Source organism: Sturnira hondurensis, unplaced genomic scaffold, assembly GCF_014824575.4.
Source record: "Sturnira hondurensis isolate 20B ecotype Veracruz unplaced genomic scaffold, ASM1482457v3 Scaffold0004786, whole genome shotgun sequence".
NCBI classification, from domain to species: domain Eukaryota; kingdom Metazoa; phylum Chordata; class Mammalia; order Chiroptera; family Phyllostomidae; genus Sturnira; species Sturnira hondurensis.
The window spans coordinates 264,388-286,468 of NW_028077417.1; the positions used below are offsets into that span (position 1 = coordinate 264,388).

General features: G+C 39.1%; 1 protein-coding gene across 2 annotated transcripts in view; it reads left to right on the forward strand.

Moving 5' to 3' along the window:
* Positions 1–14,491: 14,491 nt before the first annotated feature.
* The window catches only part of STK26 (serine/threonine kinase 26), a 76,498-nt gene continuing 68,908 nt past the window's right edge, over positions 14,492–22,081 (forward strand). The window contains exons 1-2 of one of the 2 annotated variants that reach the window (XM_037046035.1): positions 14,492–14,638; positions 14,711–14,888. In XM_037046035.1, the coding sequence (XP_036901930.1) occupies positions 14,847–14,888 (42 nt within the window). In that variant the 5' untranslated portion in view covers positions 14,492–14,638; positions 14,711–14,846. The remainder of the gene's footprint in view (positions 14,639–14,710; positions 14,889–22,081) is intronic. The other variant, XM_037046034.1, reaches the window with a different exon arrangement.

Sequence of the window (22,081 nt, forward strand, 5' to 3'; positions counted from 1 at the left end):
CAGTTGCTTCTTGCACACCCCCATCTGGGGATGTGGTTCACCACCCAGATGTGCCCTGACCAAGAATCAAACTGGCAACATCTCAGTTTGTGTGATGATGCTCTACCCACTGAGCCACATCAGTCAGGGCAAAGTTTCCGTTTCTAATGGACAAAATTTTGCTTTAAATAGGATTCTGTGTAATTTAGCTATCCATGAAAACAGACCCAAGTCGAGTACTAACACATTAGTCAGGTATGATTTTCCCTCAGAGAAATCCTAATGCCTTCCTTCCAAATGGCCATATTTGACTGTGACTGTAAATACATCATTTGGTTATAAAACAATGGTTCAGAGATTTCTAGATTCTGCTTTTTAAGAAAATTTCCATATGATCATTAAATGGCAGTGCTAGAAAGAACCTTACAGATGGTCTAATTCTCTTCACTTTACAATGAAGAAACTGAGGTCTAAAAAAGGCTTCTGCCAAATTTACTTTTTATTTACATTAGTCTTATTACCATTTTGAATTCTTATTCTTGATTGTGCTGAGATATTTGGGTATTCATTTACTCTGATGCTTCATATTGAATGTGTTTTTCTTCTTAGCATTGAATATACCATAGATATACTTTATGGCCACAATGTTTTCAAGAACTCAAACATTATTTTAAGCAGGTTGTTATACTTAACTTTATTGTCATACTTTAGCTCACATGTTTTCTTTTTATTTTGTTATTCCTATTAAGAATTATACCCCTCAAATATGCCTCCTTGTTATTTTAAAAAATCACATTGTTGACCTTATATTGTATTTACTATGTGACAGGCACTGTTTTGAGCACATGACACAGATCCTCATTTAAGATTCAAAGGTAGACAATATGAACTCACAGTATTTGAATACATTTGGGTTGGAGGGGGTAGTGACTGGATAAGAGTATCAACATGACTTCTGGGATGCAGGTAGTGTTCTGTTTCTTCCTCTGGGTGACAGATACATGAGTGTGTTAATTTTGTGAAAATCCGTTGAGCTGTCTGAGACCTATTGTGTGTGTAGCTTTCTGTATGTATATTATACTTCAATAAAAGTTTAAAGAAAAATAACTCAGTTAATCCCTTAAGGGCTTGATTAGGTAGGTATTTTCATTACTTACATTTGACAGATAAGGAAACTGAGGTATAGAGAAACTAAATACCTTGCTGAAGATCATAGAGTTAGTGTGTAAACAAGACTGGGATTTTAACTTAAGGAGTCTGGCTCCACATCTATGTTCCCAATTAGCACACTCTATACCACATCTTAGAACTGATTTTTTTCCAACAGCAAGATTATTTGCTTTTAAATCTTATGATGACTTTCCCTTTGACTCTAATTGCATTTACTTTTGTGTTTTCCCCGATTATAAACCATTACCCCTTTCTTCAATGCACAAGCACACACACACACAGGAAAATGCCTTAATGACATAATTTTCCCTGCCCTTGCCATCTCTTTTTATGCCTCTCTGTGTCCTTCAGAGATGTCCATGGTGAATTTATCCATGAAACTAAAGTATATAAACCCCATCCTAGAACTGAGAACATTCTCAATGTAAAAAAATAAAAACAAATGAAAAATCCTTTCAAGTAATCTCTAAGAGCAGAAATCACATGGCAGTCTTTTGCTATAACCTAAGCATTTTAAGGATTCAAAAAATCACAGAAGGAAAGAAAATATTTTAGGCACACTGGATTCCAGCTGACTGTACCCCAGATTTCTATGTAAATTCTGGGCAAGTCAAAATGCTTTTGTAAATAAGGGTTAGATTTTCAAAAATTCATGAGGATTATTGAGAGTGGTGGAACCTCAGGGGAAGAGGCAAATGGACAGGGGAAAGGACCTACCTATATTTGAAGTGCCAATTCTGTGCCAGATATTGCATTAGAGCAGTTTGCGTTCATTATATCATTGATCTTCACTATCACCATTTGAAGGAGGTATTAATAATCCCAATTTTTCAGATGAGGAATATGAGGCTCAGACATCAAGTTCACACAGCTAACAAAGTCTGTCTGGCTCTAAAGCCCATGCCCCCCCCCCCATTAAATTGCAGTGCCTTTCAAAGTAGATGCCCTTTTGACTGCTTTAGAGTAAAAATATCAAAGGATAAGAGAAGAAAATTATGTAAGTAAATGTATCATGTTTGTATTTTAGAAACTTCTTATTAAAAGAAAACTTATTCTTTATCAACAACACAAAGCTGCTTTGTGAAGGAAGAAAAAGGTATTTTGAACAACGGAATTGACTGGTTAATTCCACTCATTACAGTGAATCATACTTTTTCTTTTATCTCCCAGCTTAGAAAGCACAGAAGAAAGTTTTAAAGTGTTATAGATTTTATTATTTTTAGACCAAATTTCTCACTAAAAATACTATGACCAAATGATAATTAACAATTAGAGTAAATTACAATCAAAACTTATAGCCCTATTAACAATTAGAGTAAATTACAATAAATTAAAACTTACAGCCCTATGATCCTGCTCAGCAGGAATCCATTGGTTTTGTGTTTTTTTAAATATTTCACATATAGATAATGAAGCACTTTAAGTTCCATTCCTTATAATCAGTAACAGTATAGTGGTTAAAAGCACAAATTCTGATGTCACACTTTCTGGGTTCAAATTCTGTCTCCACTCCTTAATAACCATATGACCTTGCCTTGTAGGGTTGTCAGATTTAGCAAATAAAAAATACAGGAGAGCCAGTTAAATTTAAATTTCAGATAAATAATGTTTTTTAAGTATAAATGTGCCTCATATAGAATTACTCATCTCTTATCTAAAATTCAAATTTAACAAGGGGTCCTGTATTTTGTTTTGTTTTGTTTTGTTTTAAGTACCACAGTCATTTATTTTCAAGTGTTATGTACTGTACATAATTGTATGTGCTATAGTTTTACACAACTAGCAGTGCAGGTTGGTTTACAGTGGCATCACCACAAACACATAATATGCTGCACTACGGCATTATTATGACTACAACATGACAAGGAATTAGGAATTTTTCAGCTCCATTATAATCTTATGGAACTGTCATTGTTATGTGAAGCACACCATTGACCAAAATGTTATGTGGCACATGATTGTATATTACAGTGTTTCTTGTCACAGATTAATTATCCGTGCACATGTAAGTTCATTTCTGGGCTCACTTCCATTCCATTGATCCATGGTCTATTTTCATACCACCACCATATTGTTTTGATAACTATAGGTTTGTAGTATAGTTTGTTTTTTTTCATGTCCAGCCTTTATTTTAGTTGTTTTTCTTTTTTTTCTTCTCCAATTTTTTTATTTAATTATTTTTCAAGTACAGTTTTCTGTCTATTACTCCCATCCCATCCCACCCCCCATCCTCCCCCCTCCCTCCCATTTACAACCTTCTCAGTTGTTGTCCATGTATCCTTTATATAGGTTCCTCTAAATCCCTCCCTTATTTCCCCAGAAATTCCCTCCCCTCTACCCTCTGGTCACTGTCAGCCTGTTCTCTATTTCAGTGTCTTTAATTATATTTTGCTTGCTTGTTTGTTTTGTTGTTTAGCTTCCTGTTAAAGGTGAGATCATATGGTATTTGTCCTTCAACACCTGGCTTATTTCACTCAGCATAATGCTTTCCAGTTCCATCCATGATGTTGCAAAAGGTAGGAGCTCCTTCTTTCTTTCTGCAGCATAAAATTCCATTGTGTATATGTACCCTAGTTTTTTGATCCATTCATTTACTGACGGGCACATAGGTTGCTTCCAGCTTTTGGCTATTGTAAATTGTGCTGCTATGAACATTGGGGTGCATAGGTTCTTTGGGATTGGTGTTTTAGGGTTCTTAGGATACAACCCTAGCAGTGGAATTGCTGGGTCAAAAGGTAAGTCCAATTTTAGTTTTCTGAGAAAATTCCATACTGCTTTCCATAATGGTTGTACCAGTCTGCACAAGGGGTCCTGTATTTTGTCTGGCAATCCTACTTTGGATGAGTTACTTAATCTCTCTCTGCCAACCAAAATCTCTCATTTTGGGCAACCATAAAATGGGAATGATATTATGATAGTAGTACCTAGCTCATAGAGTTGTAGCAAAGATTACATGGGAATATATGTATAGTGAAACCATATCTGGACACAGACTAAGCACTATATAAATAATTTTTATAATTACCTAGTTCTTCTATTTGCATTAATATGAACTTAGTTTGAGATTCTGATTTTAAAAGGACAGTGAAATGATTACTTTATACCTCATTTGCTATGTGCAGAGCCAAAGTAGATGAGTGATACTGAAGTGTGTTTTTATTTATACTCACACTGAATACCTTAATTTTTACTAGGAAAACATGTTCAATAACTATCACTTCACAACCCAGAAACAGTTTATTCTGCGATTGTTGATATACATGATCTTTCCTTACAGCAATAACCTTTGTATGCATTGAAAGTCTGAAAAAATGAGAAAATATCTTTTTTAATATATATTTTGTGAACTAAATCCCTCCTTCACAATATACTAAGCACACATTTCTCCATATTTGCATAGCAGGAATCTGTATATTGTCACATGCAAAAGTAACATTAAAATTTAAGAGCTGGTATATTTCAGTTTCTTGTAACACCTGAGAAAAACCCAAACACATAATAAAATGCATTGTACAAAACATTTCAAATATAATCTATTTGTATCTGCTTTCATGACCTCAGATTGGAAATGTCTACCAATATTTTCTCAATTTATATGAAAAGGATGATTTATCTATGTTAATTTCAAGTTGGCATTTAGCCATCTAAATGCTTACCTTCACGTATGCTTAACTATAGGGATGTGTGAAGTTTCATAAAAAGTCAATAGCACAGAAAGAATGGAAGAACCAGAACTATATGAATGATTCTGAAAAACTGGAGAAATATTAACTAAAGTTGCTGTGCACTTTCATAGCAGGCAAATACCATGGCTTTGCCAGTAATCTGTGCTTTAAATTGCAATAAATTGTTCCTGTTTTTCTTTCCATTGTAGAAGACACTAACCTGGCTTCATGAAACCAGACATGCATGTCATCTCCCACCTCATTTTCTTTTGGGTGTAGGAGGGGAAATAAAATACAAACTGTTCTGGTGTGCAATAATCTATTTTACAGTTGCATGCAAGGAAACCATCCCAGAAAACCTGGCAAGATAGCATTCAGATCTTTTCACGTCATTTTTATTATTTATTCAATTCCTTCCTATACTGTCATTATGCATGTAAAAGGCATTGTATGTACACAGGAACACAGTAGAAATATTTAGTAAGACAATATAGACATGAGATCAACAATCATTACTTTGAAAAATGGTATGCAGTGGACACAGGCAGCATTTCACTGGACCAAAACATAGGACAAATATTCAAGAAGTGATTTTCTATTATTTAAGAGGAAGTGAATGTTTCCAGCTTGGTTTCTATTTTTAATGTTCTTTAACGATACCTTTCTATGAGGTTACAAGGGATTTTGATCCACAGTTCTCAAATCTATATTTGCAGTCTGACTTTTGTTCTTTTCAACTGCCTTCTGGAAATCTTCACTTAGATGTCATACAATCATCTCAAACTCAATGTACTTCTTATCTTCACTCCAAACCTGGTCCTCCTGTATTCTCTGGCTTAGTTCCAGGCATCAACATTTACCCATTTCCCTAAACTGGATGTCTCTGGCGTTTTAAAGCTCTCCCTCTGATCTTGTTCACATCCAATCAATTGAATGTTATTGATTCCACTTCCAAATTGTTTCTGAAATCTATCCCCTCTTCTTTATTCTCATAGCCATTCATTTAGTTAGTCATTCTCTTGTACTTTTACAATGACCTACTAATGACCTCTTAATAGGTTCCTCTGCTTCCATTCTCTTCCATATCCAATCGATCCTTTATGTACAAACCAGCACTGTTTTGTTTAGTTAGTTGGTTGATTTTTTAAAAAATACAAATTTGGAGCAAATTATTCACTTACTTAAAACCATTCAGTACTCCTAGGAGCCTATAGCATTAAGTCCAAAGTCTTTACAATGGTATACAAGGCTCATGGTCCTTTCAAACTCTCTTCTCCCTCCAAACTCATTGCTGAGTTGCCTCATATATTGTTTCTGCCTGTTAAACCAAACTACCAACTAGTTCTCAAAGAAAGTTTGCCATTTCTCCAAGCTAGTGGTTTATAACCAAAGAGGCACATTATAATTACCTGAAAGTTTTTTTTTAAATAACATACAAATGCCTTTAATCTCAGACCTATAAAATCAGAATCTGTACAAATGGAGCATAGTATCTGTATTTTATCAGGTTATCAGGTGATAGGTGATACATGTGTTTGTTTTAGGCATTTGTTCATTATGTTCCTTTGATCTGGAATGCCCTCTCTCCTCCACTTCCTCTCCCTACTTTTCTGCTTTGCTACCTCCTACCAATTTTCAAGGTTTAGCTCAAGCATCACCTACTTTGTGAAGCCTTCCAGGATCTACACAGGTAAAATGAATTTCCCTCTTGTGCCCATTGCTATAGCATTTCTTATGTACTGCTACTAGAATCATGCATCATTTCGAGTGCTCCCGGTTTTTTATGGTGTTCTCTTATGAGAAAGCAAACTCCTTGTGTTTCTTTGTATTCCTAGTCCTCAGCACAGTTCCTGGCACTGCGCTTAAGAAATATGTGAGAAAGAAAAGAAGGGAGGAGAAAAGAAAGGAAAAAGGGAAATGTGGTGTGGTCCAGGCTCATCCAAGTGAAAATATAAAGAGACATTCTGCCCTGATTGGTGTGGCTCAGGGAATTAAGCACCAGCCTGCAAACCAAAAGGTCACTGGTTCGATTCCCTGTCAGAGCACATGCCTGGGCTGCAGGCTGGGTCCCCATTTGGGTGCAAAAAAGAGGCAACCAATTGATGTTTTTCACCGTCTCTTTCTCCCTCCCTTCTCCTCTCTCTGAAGAAAACATAGGCAGGAAAATCTCAGATATTCCATGCAGCAATATTTTCACTGATATGTCCCATAGAGCAAGAAACATAAAGAATAAACAAATGGGACTTCATCAAAAAAAAAAAAAAAACTTCTGCACAGCTTAAGAAAACATCAGCAAAATGAAAAGGGAACCTACCATATGGGAATATATATTTGATAATGATACCTCAGACAAGAGTTTGATCTCCAAACTATATAAAGAACTCACAGGACTCCATTCCAGGATGACAAATAATCCAATTGAAATGGGCAAAGGACTTGAATAGATACTTCTCCAAGGAGGAAGTAGTGGGTGCCCAGAGACCTATGAAAAGGTGCTCAGCATCACTAGCCACCAGAAAGATGCAAATTAAAACAACAATGAGATACCACTTCACACCAGTGAGAATGGTCATCATAAACAAATCAAGAAACAACAAGCACTGGAGAAGACGTGGAGGAAAGGGAACCCAAGTGCACTGTTGGTGTAAATGCAGACTGGTGCATCCACGGTGGAAAACAGTATAGAATTTCCTCAAAAAACTAAAAATGGAACAGTCTTCTGACTGGGCTCTTCCACTTCTGGGATTATACCCTGAGAACCCTGAAACATCAATTCAAAAGAATCTATGCACACCGATGTTCATAGCCATGAACAATTTACAATAGCCAAGTGCTGGAAGCAACCTATGTGCCCATCAGTAAATAAGGGGATCAAAAAAACTGTGGTACATTTGCACAATGGGATACTACACAGCAGAAAGAAAGAAGGAGCTCCTACCTTTTGTGACAGCATGGATAGAACTGAAGAGCATTACGCTAAGTGAAGTAAGCCAGGAAGCTAAATACAAATATCATATGATCTCACTTAATAGTGGAACCTAATCAACAAAAAAAGGAGGCAAAATAGAGCCAAAGACACTGAAATAGAAAACAAACTGAGAGTAAACAGAGGGGAGCAGGGAGGAGGATAACAGGGAAAAGAAAAGGAAGGGTCATCAAGGAACATGTATAAAGGGCATATGAACAGAGCAAAGGGGTAGCATTGAGGGTGGAAGGTGGAGGTCAGTGGGGCAGGGGAGAGTGGTGGGAGGAAAATGGAGATAACTGTACTTAAAAAATAATAAATAAATAAATGATTTTAAGAGTCTTTAAAAAAAGACATTCCGTTTTCTATTTCTCAGTGAAAATCCCCTGTTACAGTCTATAGTTAGATCCTGTGGTGGGCCTCATGGTGTAACATACCGAGTTTTAACTAATCTTAAAATGTCTATTTGGAACAGGAAAAATGAGTAGGGCGGGATCTTTGCTTCTCTACCATGTTGAGCTTCTGCCTCAGAAAGTTCTGGTAGTTTCTGATAACAGTCCTGCAAGGGGTAACTGTTATCCCCCTGCTCTGTTCATGTTTTCTTGAGCATAGCAGTAACAAAAGTATGTGAGAGCTTTCACCACAGGGTGACATAACCTCAGCAAGCAAGTCAAAGGGTGGTATTTTACACAACTGCCTTTCTTAGAGGTCCTGGCAACAACTTCCTTTTCCTTAGTGTGAGCTGATGGCATAGTCACTTCCTATTTGGTCTCAACTGCCAATTTTTTTCCTGTTTTTAACTGCCACCTTTAAATAGAATGTTTTCTTGAGAAGCTTACAAACTAAAGAACAAGTGGTCAATTCAAGACATTTTAAAAAATTAATTCAGAGGGAAAAAATATCACCCAAATTGTTTGTTTAGCATCATTTCATGGTAACACATGAAGGGTTCTCTTGTGTCTAAAAATTGCACACTGGGGAGCACAAAGGAGTTACCTGACTTCATTACAAAGAGCCCAGTCACCCAAAGAATCTTTCCTAAGAAACTCTCAGGTCTCTTCATGTCCCTCTACGGCAACGCAAAACTATCATTATAGGATGACTGGTGTAGCAAATCATGGATTTGTCACCACTGAAGCAACTATGAATGCATGTAGGCTTCTGAGGGCTTTTGCCTTGGACCCAAGGCATCTAAAGATCAATGGTACAATTCTGTAAGTATTTAGGCAGGCAGAGAAATTGAAACCAGGAAGATTCTCTTAACATTCCATCTTTTGACTCCTACCTCTACATCTGAATTAAATTGTCCGGACCATGTTTACCTCTCTCAGTTCTGCAACTAATTGGTGAAGACAAGAAGTTATGAGCTCAATTCCTTTGGTCACCAAATGAAAATATTTCAAAGTGAGTAGGCATATATGTAGAGAAATGTTATAAGCAGGAAACCGCCTAAGAAGCATCTGCTTCCCTCCACCTCCTCTGTTGCTCTATTCCACTCAGTAGCATCAGGAAGTATAGTGAACAAGAAAATTAAGTTGTGCTGAGTTTTAAATACTAGTTTTTATTACTCTAGTTTTTAATACTCTGCTAAATGATACTATAGCAGAGTACTATGAAAGTCCCCAAAGGTGCAAAATTACTCAGAAATAGTTATATTGGTTTAATGTTTCTTAAAAAGAATCAATAGGTTTTTCTTTTGGAAGCTTGGTTGGAACAATAGCAAGGATACAACATCTGCAAGAACTAGTATATAATGGATTCCAATTTGATACACAGAGAGTAAAGAGAAGACTTGAATATCACATGTGTTTACATACAAAACAATGTAAAAGGGGCCCTTGAATGTTGTCTTTCCAAATATCACTACAGAGTACAGTAACTTGAATCGCAATATTCCTGTCACTGGATGATGAGTGTCTAGAATTATTCTGATAATTTCCTTCTTTTTAAAGATTTTATTTATTTATTTTAGAAAGGGGAAGGGAGGGAGAAAGACTGGGAAAGAAACACCAATGTGTGGTTGCCTCTTGTGCACTTATTAAGGCTCAAAATATGACAATCCAAAATATGAGAACCCACCTTTAAATTTTGTAAAGTAAGAAGTCAAAGTTATCTCAATAAGGTATCACATTTGAACACTCTTAGATAGTGTCTGGTACATTAGGACATGCTCCAAGGTTAAACATTTCTAAACCATTACATTTTTAAATTATATTTTTATATTTTATTGACTCTATTGGTATGTCATTGGTTAATTAAATTATACAGTTTTCAGGGTTACAATTCTATAATGTCATCTATATATTGTATTGTGTGTTCACCACCCCAAATCAAGCCTCCTTCTATCACCATTTATCTCCCTCTTTACCTTTTCCTACCTCCTCCCACCCCACTTTCCCTCTGGTAATCACCATACTATTGTTAATCCCTTCACCTTTTTCACCCAGCTCCATCGCATTTTTGTAAAGTTATTTTCTGTTCAATATTATTTTTTATTAAGTAGTAGTAACTCTTTGGGGCAGATGATCCATGATTTAGTACCAAAGTAATATAAAAATATTTATTTTTTTCCACTACCCCCTTGATGTGGCCCAATATTTTGTAGGGAGGTTATTGAAGGAGGAGAGCAACCACATTGAGCTGAAATCCTCATGGAACAGTGATCCTCAAGTCTCTCTTTCTTGGTTAGTAACCACTAATGTAGAATGTGGAGCATGAATTTTCAAACTCTGGCACCACTGACAGTTTGGGCTGGACAATCCTTTCTTGCAAGGGTTGTCCTGTGCATTGGAGAATGGTTAGCAGCATCCCTGGCCACTACCCATTACCAGTAGCACCTTGTCCTAGGCTCTGAAAATACGGCTAAGAAGAAAACAGACAAAAATCTTGCCCACTAAGAGCTGGCAACCTACCTGAATAATTCTTACAAAAGAGAAGTTGGATCTTTGGCCTCAAGGACCTAATAATCTTGTTGGGCAGACTTAACAAAAGAAATGCAGGAAATAAGAACAAAACTACAACTTCCAGGCAAGATAGAGGTACAGGTGGAAATACTGTGCCTACTTGCACAACCGAATTTAAGGACAACAAAGATTTAGAAACAAAAACACAAACAGAACAGACAGAAAATTGAACTGTATGGAAGTCCAACAATGAACCATTCATCCAGACCAGTAAGAGGGTTGAGTCAGCTGCCAACAGAGAGGAGTTGCGGCAGGAAAAAGTGGTGGTTGGCAAACCTGGGCGTGGGGAGGAAATGAGCAGACCCAACCCAGTGGGGTGTGCAAGGCAGTTGGCTGACCCCAGACACACATTTGTGCCCAGATAAACCAGGCAAAAATGGGCAGTGAGACAGACCACAAAACCCAGGGCCCCAGCAATGAGAAATAACGCCTAAAAGCACCGATTGAAAAAACTTGCGGGGGTTGAGGTGCCGGGAGAGACTCCCAGCTTCACAGGAGAGTTTGTTGGGGAGACCCACAGGGTGCTAGAACGTACACAAGCTGACCCACCTGGGAACCAGCACCAGAAGGACTCAATTTGCTTGTAGGAAGCGGCAGAAGGGACTGAAATCTGAAAGACAGCAGAGCAAGTGCCATTGTTCCCTCTCTGACCCTGCCCCACATACAGTATGACAACCCAGAGACTGGGTTGACGGGGTTGTTCCGCCCCATGAACACCTAAGGCTCTGCCCCTCATATGTAACAGGTGCAACAAGACCAAAAAATTATGGCTCAAACACACGAATAAATCAAAGCCCCAGAGCCAAAACTTTTAAGCGACAAAGAGATAGCCAACCTAGCAGATGCACAGTTCAAACACACAGGTGATCAGGATGCTCACAGAACTGGTTGATTTTGGTGGCAAATTAGATGAAAAAATGAAGGCTACACTAACTGAAATGAAGCAAAATACACAGGGAACCAATAATGATGGAAACAAAACTGGGACTAAAATCAATGGAGTAGGCCAGAATGAAGAAAGAAACAACCAAAGAGAAAACAATGAGGAAACAAGAATTCAAAAAAATGAGGAGAGGCTTAGGAACCTCCAGGACATCTTTAAATGTTCCAACATCCAAATTATAGGGGTACCAGAAGGGGAAGAAGAAGAGGTCTTGGACCTACATCCAAGGTCACTCTATCCAGCAAAGCTCTCATTTAGCATGGAAGTGCAGATAAAGTGCTTCTCAGATAAGGTCAAGTTCAAGGAGTTCATCATCACTAGGCCCTTATTATATGAAATGTTAAAGGGACTTATATAAGGGAAAGAAGAGAAAAATATGAACAGTGAAAGGACAGCAAACTCACAGTGATTAACAACTACACCTAAAACAAGAGCAAACTAAGTGGATAGACAGCTAGATCAGGAACAGAGCCACAGAAATGGAGATCACATGGAGGGTTAGCAAAAGGTGAGTGGGAGGAGGAGAAGTGGGGAGAAGGTACAGAGAATATGTAGCATAGACAGTGGGGAGAAAACAGACAGGGGGAGGGCAAGAGTAGTGTGGGAAATGTAGAAGCTAAAGAACTTATGACACATGGACATGAACTAAAAGGGGGAATGTGGGGGAAGGGGTGTGCAGGGTGGAGAGGAATGGAGGGGAAATGGCATAATCAATAAAATATATTTTTAAAAAAGGAACAAAACTACAATGTGAGTGCTGCTTCCACCGACATACAAGAGAAGTCTGAAGGAGGGCTTGGAGCAAGGAGGGAGGCTCAATGTGGATGGGATTTGAGATGCGCCTTACATAATGAAACTTGATTCAGACCCTTGCTCCTCAAAGTGTGGTCTAAGGATCAGCAGTATTGGCAGCACCTGTGAAACTGCTGGCAACGCAGGATTTTGGGCCCACTCCACAGTTACTAAGTCAAAATATTCACTTTAAAGAGAATCCTGGGGAATTTCTATGAATATTAAAATTTAGGTGGCACTGCAGGTTTTTGTCAGGCTAACATTGTTGAGTGTGACCTGGCCTAGTGAGAAATAGAGACCAGATCGGGGCCTATCATCAGGTTAAAACTAGTAAGCACCCTAGACTTGGGGAACTAAAAGTTAGGAAAATTAAATTATACCCATTATCATCTGAATGAATAAGAAAATGTGGTGCATATACATGAAATGGAATATTTCTGAGCCATAAAAAGGATGGAAACCCTGCCATTTGCAACAATATGGATGAAGGCATGCTAAGTGAATAAGTCAGACCAAGAAATACAAATATGGTATGGTCTCGCTTACATGTGGAATCTAAACAATAGCAAATTTACAGAAACAAAGAGTAGACTGGTGGTTGCTAGGGGCAAAGGATGAGGGAAATTGGTGAAGGTGGTCAAAGGGTACAAACTTCCAGTTATAACTTCCAGTTATAAGATGAATACGTTCTGGGGATCTAATGTACATCATAATAACTATAGTTAATAATACTGTTTTGTATACTTGAAAGTTGCTAACAGAATAGATCTTAAAAGTTAGAGGTACCTGGATTTTAATTCCTAGCTTTACCACTCCTTAATTGTGTGAAACTTTGAATCAAATTATTTAACCTCACTGAGCCTTTTTTTCATCTGTAAAATGGTGGGGGGAGCAATATGACCTCAGAGGGCTCTTGTAAAGATTCAGTAAGGTAACATTTAGCAGTCTCTGGTACAAAGACAATGGCATCCATTAATAGTAATGATATTGATAACAATAATAGCCTATATTTTGAGAAAGATTCAAAAGGAACAGAAGAAACATTGTCTACTAGACCTTAACATTGTGCTGTGTACAGATCTAAAACAACCTGAAAGGTAGGGAACTTTATCCTCATTTTAAACCAGAACTTAGATTTACATTTTTAAAATGTCAGTAACACCTTGTCATTCCCAGAGGTCCCTTCATAATGAGATTCCTGTAATTGCTATTATCACTGTTACTGTTATTATTAGGCTACTCTCAAAAGAGCTTTACTCCCTCCTAGAGTGGAACTTAACATGGGGTGGAGGTAAAGTGTTGCTGAAACCACTGCTTTGTATGCTGAGTTCCATCACATTTCTAGATATCCAATCTCATTTAACATACCTCTATTATCCTCATTCAATTTTTTGTGGATGCACCGTTTTCCAACTTCCCTCTCTCTTACATGTACAGAGCTTCTGATTCAGAGAAGACACAAACTGGCCTCCTCCCCCTACCAAATGCGTGTCTGTCTGGTGCGGGGAATCCAGAAAGCAGAAAAGTGGCTATACAGATCTGCTCCGAGCCGTGGCGGGCCCAGCCTGGGGAGATCTGACTGCGGGAATCCACCAACTCGGCGACTCTCTGTGCCCCCACCCTTGACCAGAAAAGGGTGACAAGATGGATTTTCAACACACCCCAAGTTTCAACTCAAGGGGTCTCTGAGACTGCGTGTGCCCCTGCGTGTAGGCACGCCTGCCTACAACGTGGCTGCGTCTGGGACGCCCTCATACTCCCAGAATCACCCAAACTCTTCCATTCTCTCTTCAGGCCGAGCCATGTTCCAGGTCTCGCAGTCTCGGGGTTATCCTCTCCGCGTGCCTGGAGAGTCTCCACCTTCTCAGGCTCCAGAAACCCCAGGCAAACCCCTTCACTTGGAGCCTTAGCTCTCCAGACAACGCCCGGCTGCCGGACGAGGGCAGGGCCAACAGAGGAACCGCCCCCAGCCACCTCCCCGGCCAGCCAAACGGGCGGGTTGCTGGGGCGCCTCCACCTCCTCTTCCTAAAGCGGAGAGGCGCAGACGAGCGGCATCACTCGAGCCCAGGTCTCAGCCACCGCCACACACAGCGCCCTGCATTACGGAGTAGGAGCTGCAGCGGAGGCAGCAGCGACAGCAGGCCGGCGGGCGCCATAAAGGTAGACTGTCTCCCAGGGAGTTCTGCCAGGAAATGCCTACCTCCCAGCCCGTGGCTACCACCTCTAGTCTAGTAACCCCACTTCTGTGTGTCCTTCCAGGCCCGGGTTGAAAAGCCTGGGAGGGCCGCGGAGCTACCCACGGAGGAGGAGCCAGCCCCAGCCCTAGGCGCCACCACTACAGAAGCCGTGCGAAGCAGCAGTCGCATTCATGGCCCAGTCACCGGTGGCTGTCCAAGTGCCCGGGATGCAGGTGAGGAAGCCCAGGCCGCCACGCCGCCCACGTGACCACCCCGGAGTCAGTAGAGCACTCCGCTCTGGGCACCCGTGTCCAGAGGCGGCCCCTGGGCTCCCCTGAAGGCAGGGCCCGGTGCTCTGTCCAGGTGACTTGGAAATTGGGCTTTTAATTGTTTCCTGGTGTTCAGGCTAGGTGGTGCACTGCTCCAGGAAGGCGGAGAAGGCCTGGGGCGCAGACCGATGTGGGGATGGGGGTCGGGGGGAAGGTTATAAAAAACATAGGCCAGAGAGAGACACCTGCGCCTGCCAGAGCGTGGTACTCTCGGGGAGTGGAGGTGGGAGGACTTAACTTGGGAGAGAGATGGAGGTGTCTCTGAATTTGTGGGGTAAAACGCAAATTGTGCTTCCCCCACCCTTCCATGCATACACCCGTTGGGGCTGAGCAAGACAAGGGGTGTTGGTGGCGGCGGCATTGAATTGGGCTCTTCCTGTGTGCGTAGAGTGGAGAGTGAGGTGACTTCGTTTCCCTTTTTGGTGCTGCTTCTTAATAGCGAAGTTGTATCTCGCTCCGCCACCTGGCCCAGTCCTTATTTAGGGGTGAGAAATGCAGGGTCCCATCTCAGGGTGACCTAGGAGGTGGCTCTGTGGCCCCCTTCCCTGCCTTTCTTACAAGATGACTTGCATGTGGTTAAAAGGAAGCAACTTCTTACTGGATATCTACCGAGCCCCCACCTCTTATTTTATTTTCATTTTATTAAAAAAGAAATGAGCCATGTTCATACTTTTCATGCTGTTATGGTTTTAAATCGGTGCATTTCAAGCTATTTACTAAGTGTTATCCAAGTCTACTAACTTCAACGTTCACATTTTACTTTTTTCCTTTGTTACGCAGCAAAAACAACCTATTTATGAATAACTCAGAGACTAGAAACACTAAAGCCTCAGTCCCTCAGTAGTATCTTTTAAAAATGTGAGAGGAAACTTTTTTCAAGTTCAAAAAATATTTAGATTAGTAAATAATATTTCTAACAACAAAGAGCTGTGGACTGGGGCCTCAATTTACTACTAATTGATGCACTGAATTCATTTATTTCTTAAACAGTCACTTTATACATGGTGACAAAAAAGTGATTTTTAAGATACTTGCCCCAAATGCACTATTTGTGTTAAACATATATCTTACCTAAGGACTCCAGTGTGTCTTAAGCACCAGGCCTTTTAGCTGGATGTAGGGCAAGTCTGTGTTGAGTCCCAGGAAGTTGGTGTGTATTTAATTAAAAAGAGAGGAAGAAAAAGGGAAGTGAGAACTAGTAGGGCTTTTAAAAAGGTTAATCCATTCAAGCTTTACAAAATGCCCCAAACTCTTTTTCTTTTCAGGCCACCCCCTCCCCCTTTCCCCCATCTACCCTGCCCCACACCCCATTCATTCAGTTCTGCCTTGATTATATTAAGGAAATTAGTAGTTTGCAATAATAACTACAGTTCTGCTGTGTCTGATGTGTAAGAAAGTCTGAAAAATTGTATCCTTCTTACCATTATGTGGGGAGTAGATCCTTACAGTAGTAAACTTTGTCTCTGAGGGTTTCCAAGCTTTTCTCTCCATTGTGTGCAAGGCAGCCTGCTTGCCTTGTCAGCAGAGTGCCTCCCCTTCATCAAGTTTGTGATTGTGGAAAACTGTGTGCTGGAAAACTCTGTGTACTAAGTAGAAAATAGTTTCTGGTCTTTATTTCATTTGTCTTGACTTTATTTGATTTATATGGTTTCTGGTCCTTATTTGATTTGTCTTTACTTAATTTATATGGGTTAGGAACTGCTTGCTGTTCAGTATTTTTTTATTGCTTTCAGCTTTGTTGAATTATCTGAGTTCCCTATCTCTTGAATTTCTAAATGTTAATTAAGGTGATTTAGAATGTGAATCAAGTATTTTACATGACAAATTCTGCCTTTCACCTTATGCCTTCCCAAAGTTGTGATTAGTTTGTTCAACCTAATTTAGATAGGGCAATCATCTCAATATTAACAAAGAAAAGAAATATGTATTTGTCACTTTCTCCATCTTAATGAAAATGGTAAATTCTTAACTTCCTAATTTAGTTCTCTTTGTAGTTGTGGTTCTTAGCATTTGGTGCAACACAAATGTTTCCCACAGTTAAAATTGTACAGTACCCTAAAAATAAATTTGAAGGCCTACATTGTAACTCTTGAGCCTAGATTTCTTTTACTATTCTTTTGTTTAAAAATATTGCAGATGAGATGCAGAAATATATCATGTGCTTGTGAAATTCCCCTAGAGTTTTGTTAAAGAGTTAGAAGTAACTTTGAAACCTTTAAACTAGTAAGAAAACGTGAATTAGCCATGTGTTCTTGAAATTAATGTATAGTAAGTGTTTCCACAAATCAGAGTCAAGGGGTAGAAGGCCTGTAAGTTTTTAACAGTTTATTTTAGAGAATTATGAAGATTGATGGAAAAATTATTTTTCCAGAAATAAAAACAAAATTGCTTTATCCACAATGTATTTCTCCTCCCCCACCCCCTCACCCCCTCACCCCAGGAGAGACATGAAGTAGAAGCTGAGCTACCTGTTCTATCACTTAAGACTTCCAGCATTCCTGACTTTCAAACAAAGAAATTTCTGTTGCCACTAGTTTAAAATAGAAAAGTAACTTGGAATGACGAAAGAAAACCCAGGATTTGGTCCAGTTCAAACTCTTCCTTATGAATTACTTATTTAAACTCATTGTTGATATTTCTTAATATTGTGGTAATGAATATTTTTGCCAAATTATACCAAATTTGGGGGATATATTTTTTGTGCTTAATTTCTGCTTACTTTTTTAGTATATGACTAAAGGAATTTTCCACACCAGGAGCTAAAGTCTTGAAAAATATTTAAAGGACAACTTTTTTTAAAAAGTACAACTTTTAAAAAATGAATCAATAAACCTGTTTCTTTTCATTGAAATATTTATTCTTTATTGATTTAAAACATTTTTTGAAGTTTTTCAGTTATAAATAATACTTAAGTTTAAAATATTTCTCCCTTAGAACCTACATTAGTATTTATGAAGTATTCTAAACTGGCTGTTAAATCTTTCATAAAATGTAGGTAGGAGAATAAAGTTGAATGTTGAATTGGAATACTAAGTGTTTTTTATGTTATGCCTCTTGTGAAAGAAATTTTTAAGTTCCTTCTAAAGAATTTAGAAGTTAGCATTCATGTATCTTTAAATATGACCAAGTTGGTATAATTTTTAAATGGTTGATATTTGAGGTGTGAGATGGAAATGAAATTTAAGGATTAATTAACATTTACTGAAGACTTCTATCTAAGAGGTAGAAAACATTGCCTTGCATTGGTGAAATTAGTTACTGGCTTCTGGGAAGGATACAGAAGTGTATTACATGATCTCTGCTCCTAAAAATCTTAAAATGTTGTGGTGTTAAATCTAGCACATGAAATATCACATAATGCAAAATCTGTGATACTTACTCTATAATAGAAGTTGCTGACTGAAAGAATTGAAGGTTTACAGAAGGTAAACTGACCCCAAAGGATTGTTAGAATCTATACTGGGGAAGGCATTTCCAAGCAGGGAAATAACCTGAGCAAAGGCATATAGACAGGGAAGGGCACACTGCCAAGTGTGCATGTTCACACAGTCTTTGAGAGTGGGATAAAATCACTGAGACTATGATGAATTCCTTTAGAGAAATAGTAGAAGGTAAGATAGGAAAACTTTATAAGGTCCAGATTATCCTGGTTCTTGAATGCTAAGGTAAGATTTTGGCCTTTGGACTAGCCATTATATATTTCTGAGTAAGTGAGACTCAGTGAACAAAGTTATATATAGGAAAAGAAATCTCAAGGCTGGCTAACTGGATAATCTGGAGGACTGAGAAACTTGAGGCGGTTTGATCTACTGAGGCTATTTTAGTGGGACAGTCATCTGTCCAGATGCAATGGATCTTGTATTAATTGCCTTTAATATCCCTAACACTGTGAAGAAGAAATATATGATTATCAGACTTAATAATTAGTTACAGAAGGAGGAATCTAAGCCTTTGTAGTGTTGAATATGGGGAACTGGAAGAATTATGGTACATCTTAAATAATTGGAAATTCAGGGAAAAGAGCCATATCTAGTAGGAAGTTAATGATTTCTGTTTAAGGGGAAATATCTTAAACTTAAGTATGATTTCCAACTGAAAACTTCAAAGAAAAAACATGTTTTAAATCATTAAAGAGTAAATAGTTGAGTGTAAATAAACAGGTTTATTTTTTTTAATTTCTGTGAGGTTTGAGGTAACAATGGGATGACAGAGTGAAAATGTAGGACCATATGTCTATTACCTTGATTGTGGTGATGGTTTTACAGTCGTATGCATATGTCCAAACTCGTCAAATTGTATACATTAAATATGTACTTTTTGTGTATGAATATACTTAAATGAAGCTGTTTTTTTTTATAAAAAGATCCAGCAAATACTTGAAAATGTATGTCTGGTGGTTAGTCATTTATCAGACATTTACTGAGCATTTACTATATGCCAGTCTCTTTTCTTGAAACTAAAGGATGTTAGCCACCAACGAGGGAGAGGGTCATAATGCCAGAGAGACTATGTGAAATTGAGGGCCCTCATGAGATAGAAAACATAGGTGCAAGATTAGCTTGTAAGGAAAGGACCAATGATTTTAAGGTGCGTGAGAGGAAGAAAAACTGTGTTATGATCCAGAGGGAGTAAACTGGAGGCAATTCTTTAACTTTTTAATTCTCACCATGAAACCTAAATTAGAGAAAAGGAATTCAGTTTGGTGCCAAAATCTACTATGTAGAGTTCTTACCTCCCCTGCATCTTCTGAATGGAATAATCAGCTTTGCAATTTGAGCTGGAAGTGGAAAGCATTACCTTGCATTGATAAACCCAAATCAGATGAGATTGGACAGGTTCAGAGTGGTATGGCTGTAGCCCCACACCAGGCCCCCCAGCCCAGGATCCCAGTGCCAGGAATATAAGTCTCCATAACTTCTGGCTACAAAAAACATCAGAGATTGAGTTGGTGGAAGAAACTTCTGGAGTCCCAAGCAGTTCCTGTTAAAAAACACACACAGAGACTTACTCAGACTTATTCCCTCTGAGCTCCAGCAGGTGGGGGAGGAACAGCTTGAAAGGCCGCAGTGGCATACAGGGAGGAATGGGAGTGTCTGGTGTCAAGGCAAGAGCTGGGGGCAGCTTTTTCCCAGGTAGAAAGGTGGGCAGAGGCCATTGTCCCTTTTCTGAACCTTCCTTGCACAGAGCCACAGAGCCAGTAGGCAGGTACCATATGTGAGACCCGTCAATCTGGCTAACACTGTTTGCCGCACCCTGGAGATTCTCTGAAACCCTGTCCACCCATCTTACAGCTGTTAACAGTACCTTTTCCATGTAAATGGCTGGATGTGGTTCATGCTTCACAACTTCCTGAATCCTTTCAAACAAGCAACAGCTAGCCTCAGTGAGCCCCCAGCCCCCATACTTATTGCTAAATGTATGGCACTAGCAGCAACCAGCCTAGATTCACAATTTAGCTTCCTCTAGTAATCTCCAAGCCCAGCACAAGTAGCATCCAACTCATTGCTTTATAGCTCAGACAGCATGGCCCTGGGCAAAACACAGGTAGGAGCTGAACTTGGCCTGTACCACCTGAGAAACCCCAGGTCCTGCATACCCAGTGGGCAGCTAGGGACCAAATCAGAGCACCACCCCCCTTCCCCTACACAGCTGATAATCCACAGAGGGCTGAGGTTGATAGTCAGTAGTCATAGCCAATCCTTGCAGCTGACTGGCCTGGGTAAATCCTTCCCATTGACCTGCTAACAGCAACCAAGGCTCCACTACAAGAAGAGGGTGTAATAAAATCCCACAAAGGACACACCTCGAGTACCAACCTTTGGTTGATAGGGGAGGCTATGCCATTCTACCCTATAGGACACCTACTACATTAGGCCATGCTACCAAGACACAGAGTCAAAGAAGCTCTACCTAATGCATAGACAGGGAGACTGCCAAAATGAGGAGACAAAGAAACATGGCTCAAATGAAAGAACAGATCAAAACCCCAGGAAAAAGGACTAAACAAAATGGAGATAAGCAATCTGTCAGATGTAGAGTTCAAAACGCTGGTTATAAGAGTGCTCAAGGAACTTAGTGCAGACCTCAACAGCATAAAAAATCCCATCAGAAACAAAGGATACAACTAATTGAAATAAAGAATGACTTACAGGGAAACAATAGAGTGAATGAAGCAGAGAGTCAAATCAATGACTTGGAACTTAAGGAAGCAAAAACCAATCAATTAGAACAACAAGAAGAAAAAAAATCCCCCAAAATGGGAATAGTGTAAGCAGCCTCTGGGACAACTTCAAGCAGTCCAACATTTGCATCATATGGGTGCCAGAAAAAGAGAAAGGTCAAGAAATTGGAATTTTGTTTGAAAAAATAATGAAAGAAAACTTCGCTAATTTGGAGAAGGAAATAGACATGCAAGTCCAGCAAGCACAGAGAGTCCAAAACAAGATTGATGCATAGAGATCCCCTACAAGACACATCCTAATTAAAATGCCAAAAGATAAAGAAAGAATCTTAAAAGCAGCAAGAAAAAACAGTTTCCTACAGGGGAGTTCCCATAAGACTGTTAGCTAATTTGTCAGAAGAAACTTGTTAGGCTAGAAGGGATTGGCAAGAAATATTCAAAGTCATTAAAAGTAGGGACATACAGCTAAGATTGCTCTACCCAACAGAGCTATCATTTAGAATTGAAAAGCAGGTAGAGAGCTTCTCAGACAAGAAGAAAATAAAGGAGTTCATCATCACCAAACCATTATTATATGAAATGTTAAAGGGTTATTTAAGAAAAAGAAGAGGCTCAAAACTATGAACAATAGCAAAAAATACATATCTATCAATTGAATCTAAAAAAACAAACTAAGCAAACTGGAAGAATAGAGACAGAATCATGGTTACAGAGAGCATTTTGATGGTTGCCACATCGGAGGGGTGTATAGGGGAATAGCTGAAGAGGTAAGGGGATTAAGAAGTACAAATGGGTAGTTACAGAATAGCCATGGGAATGTAAAGCATAGTATAGGAAATGGAGCAGCCAAAGAACTTACACACATGACCCATGGACATGAACAATAGTGGGAGGATTGCCTGAGGGAGTGGGGTAT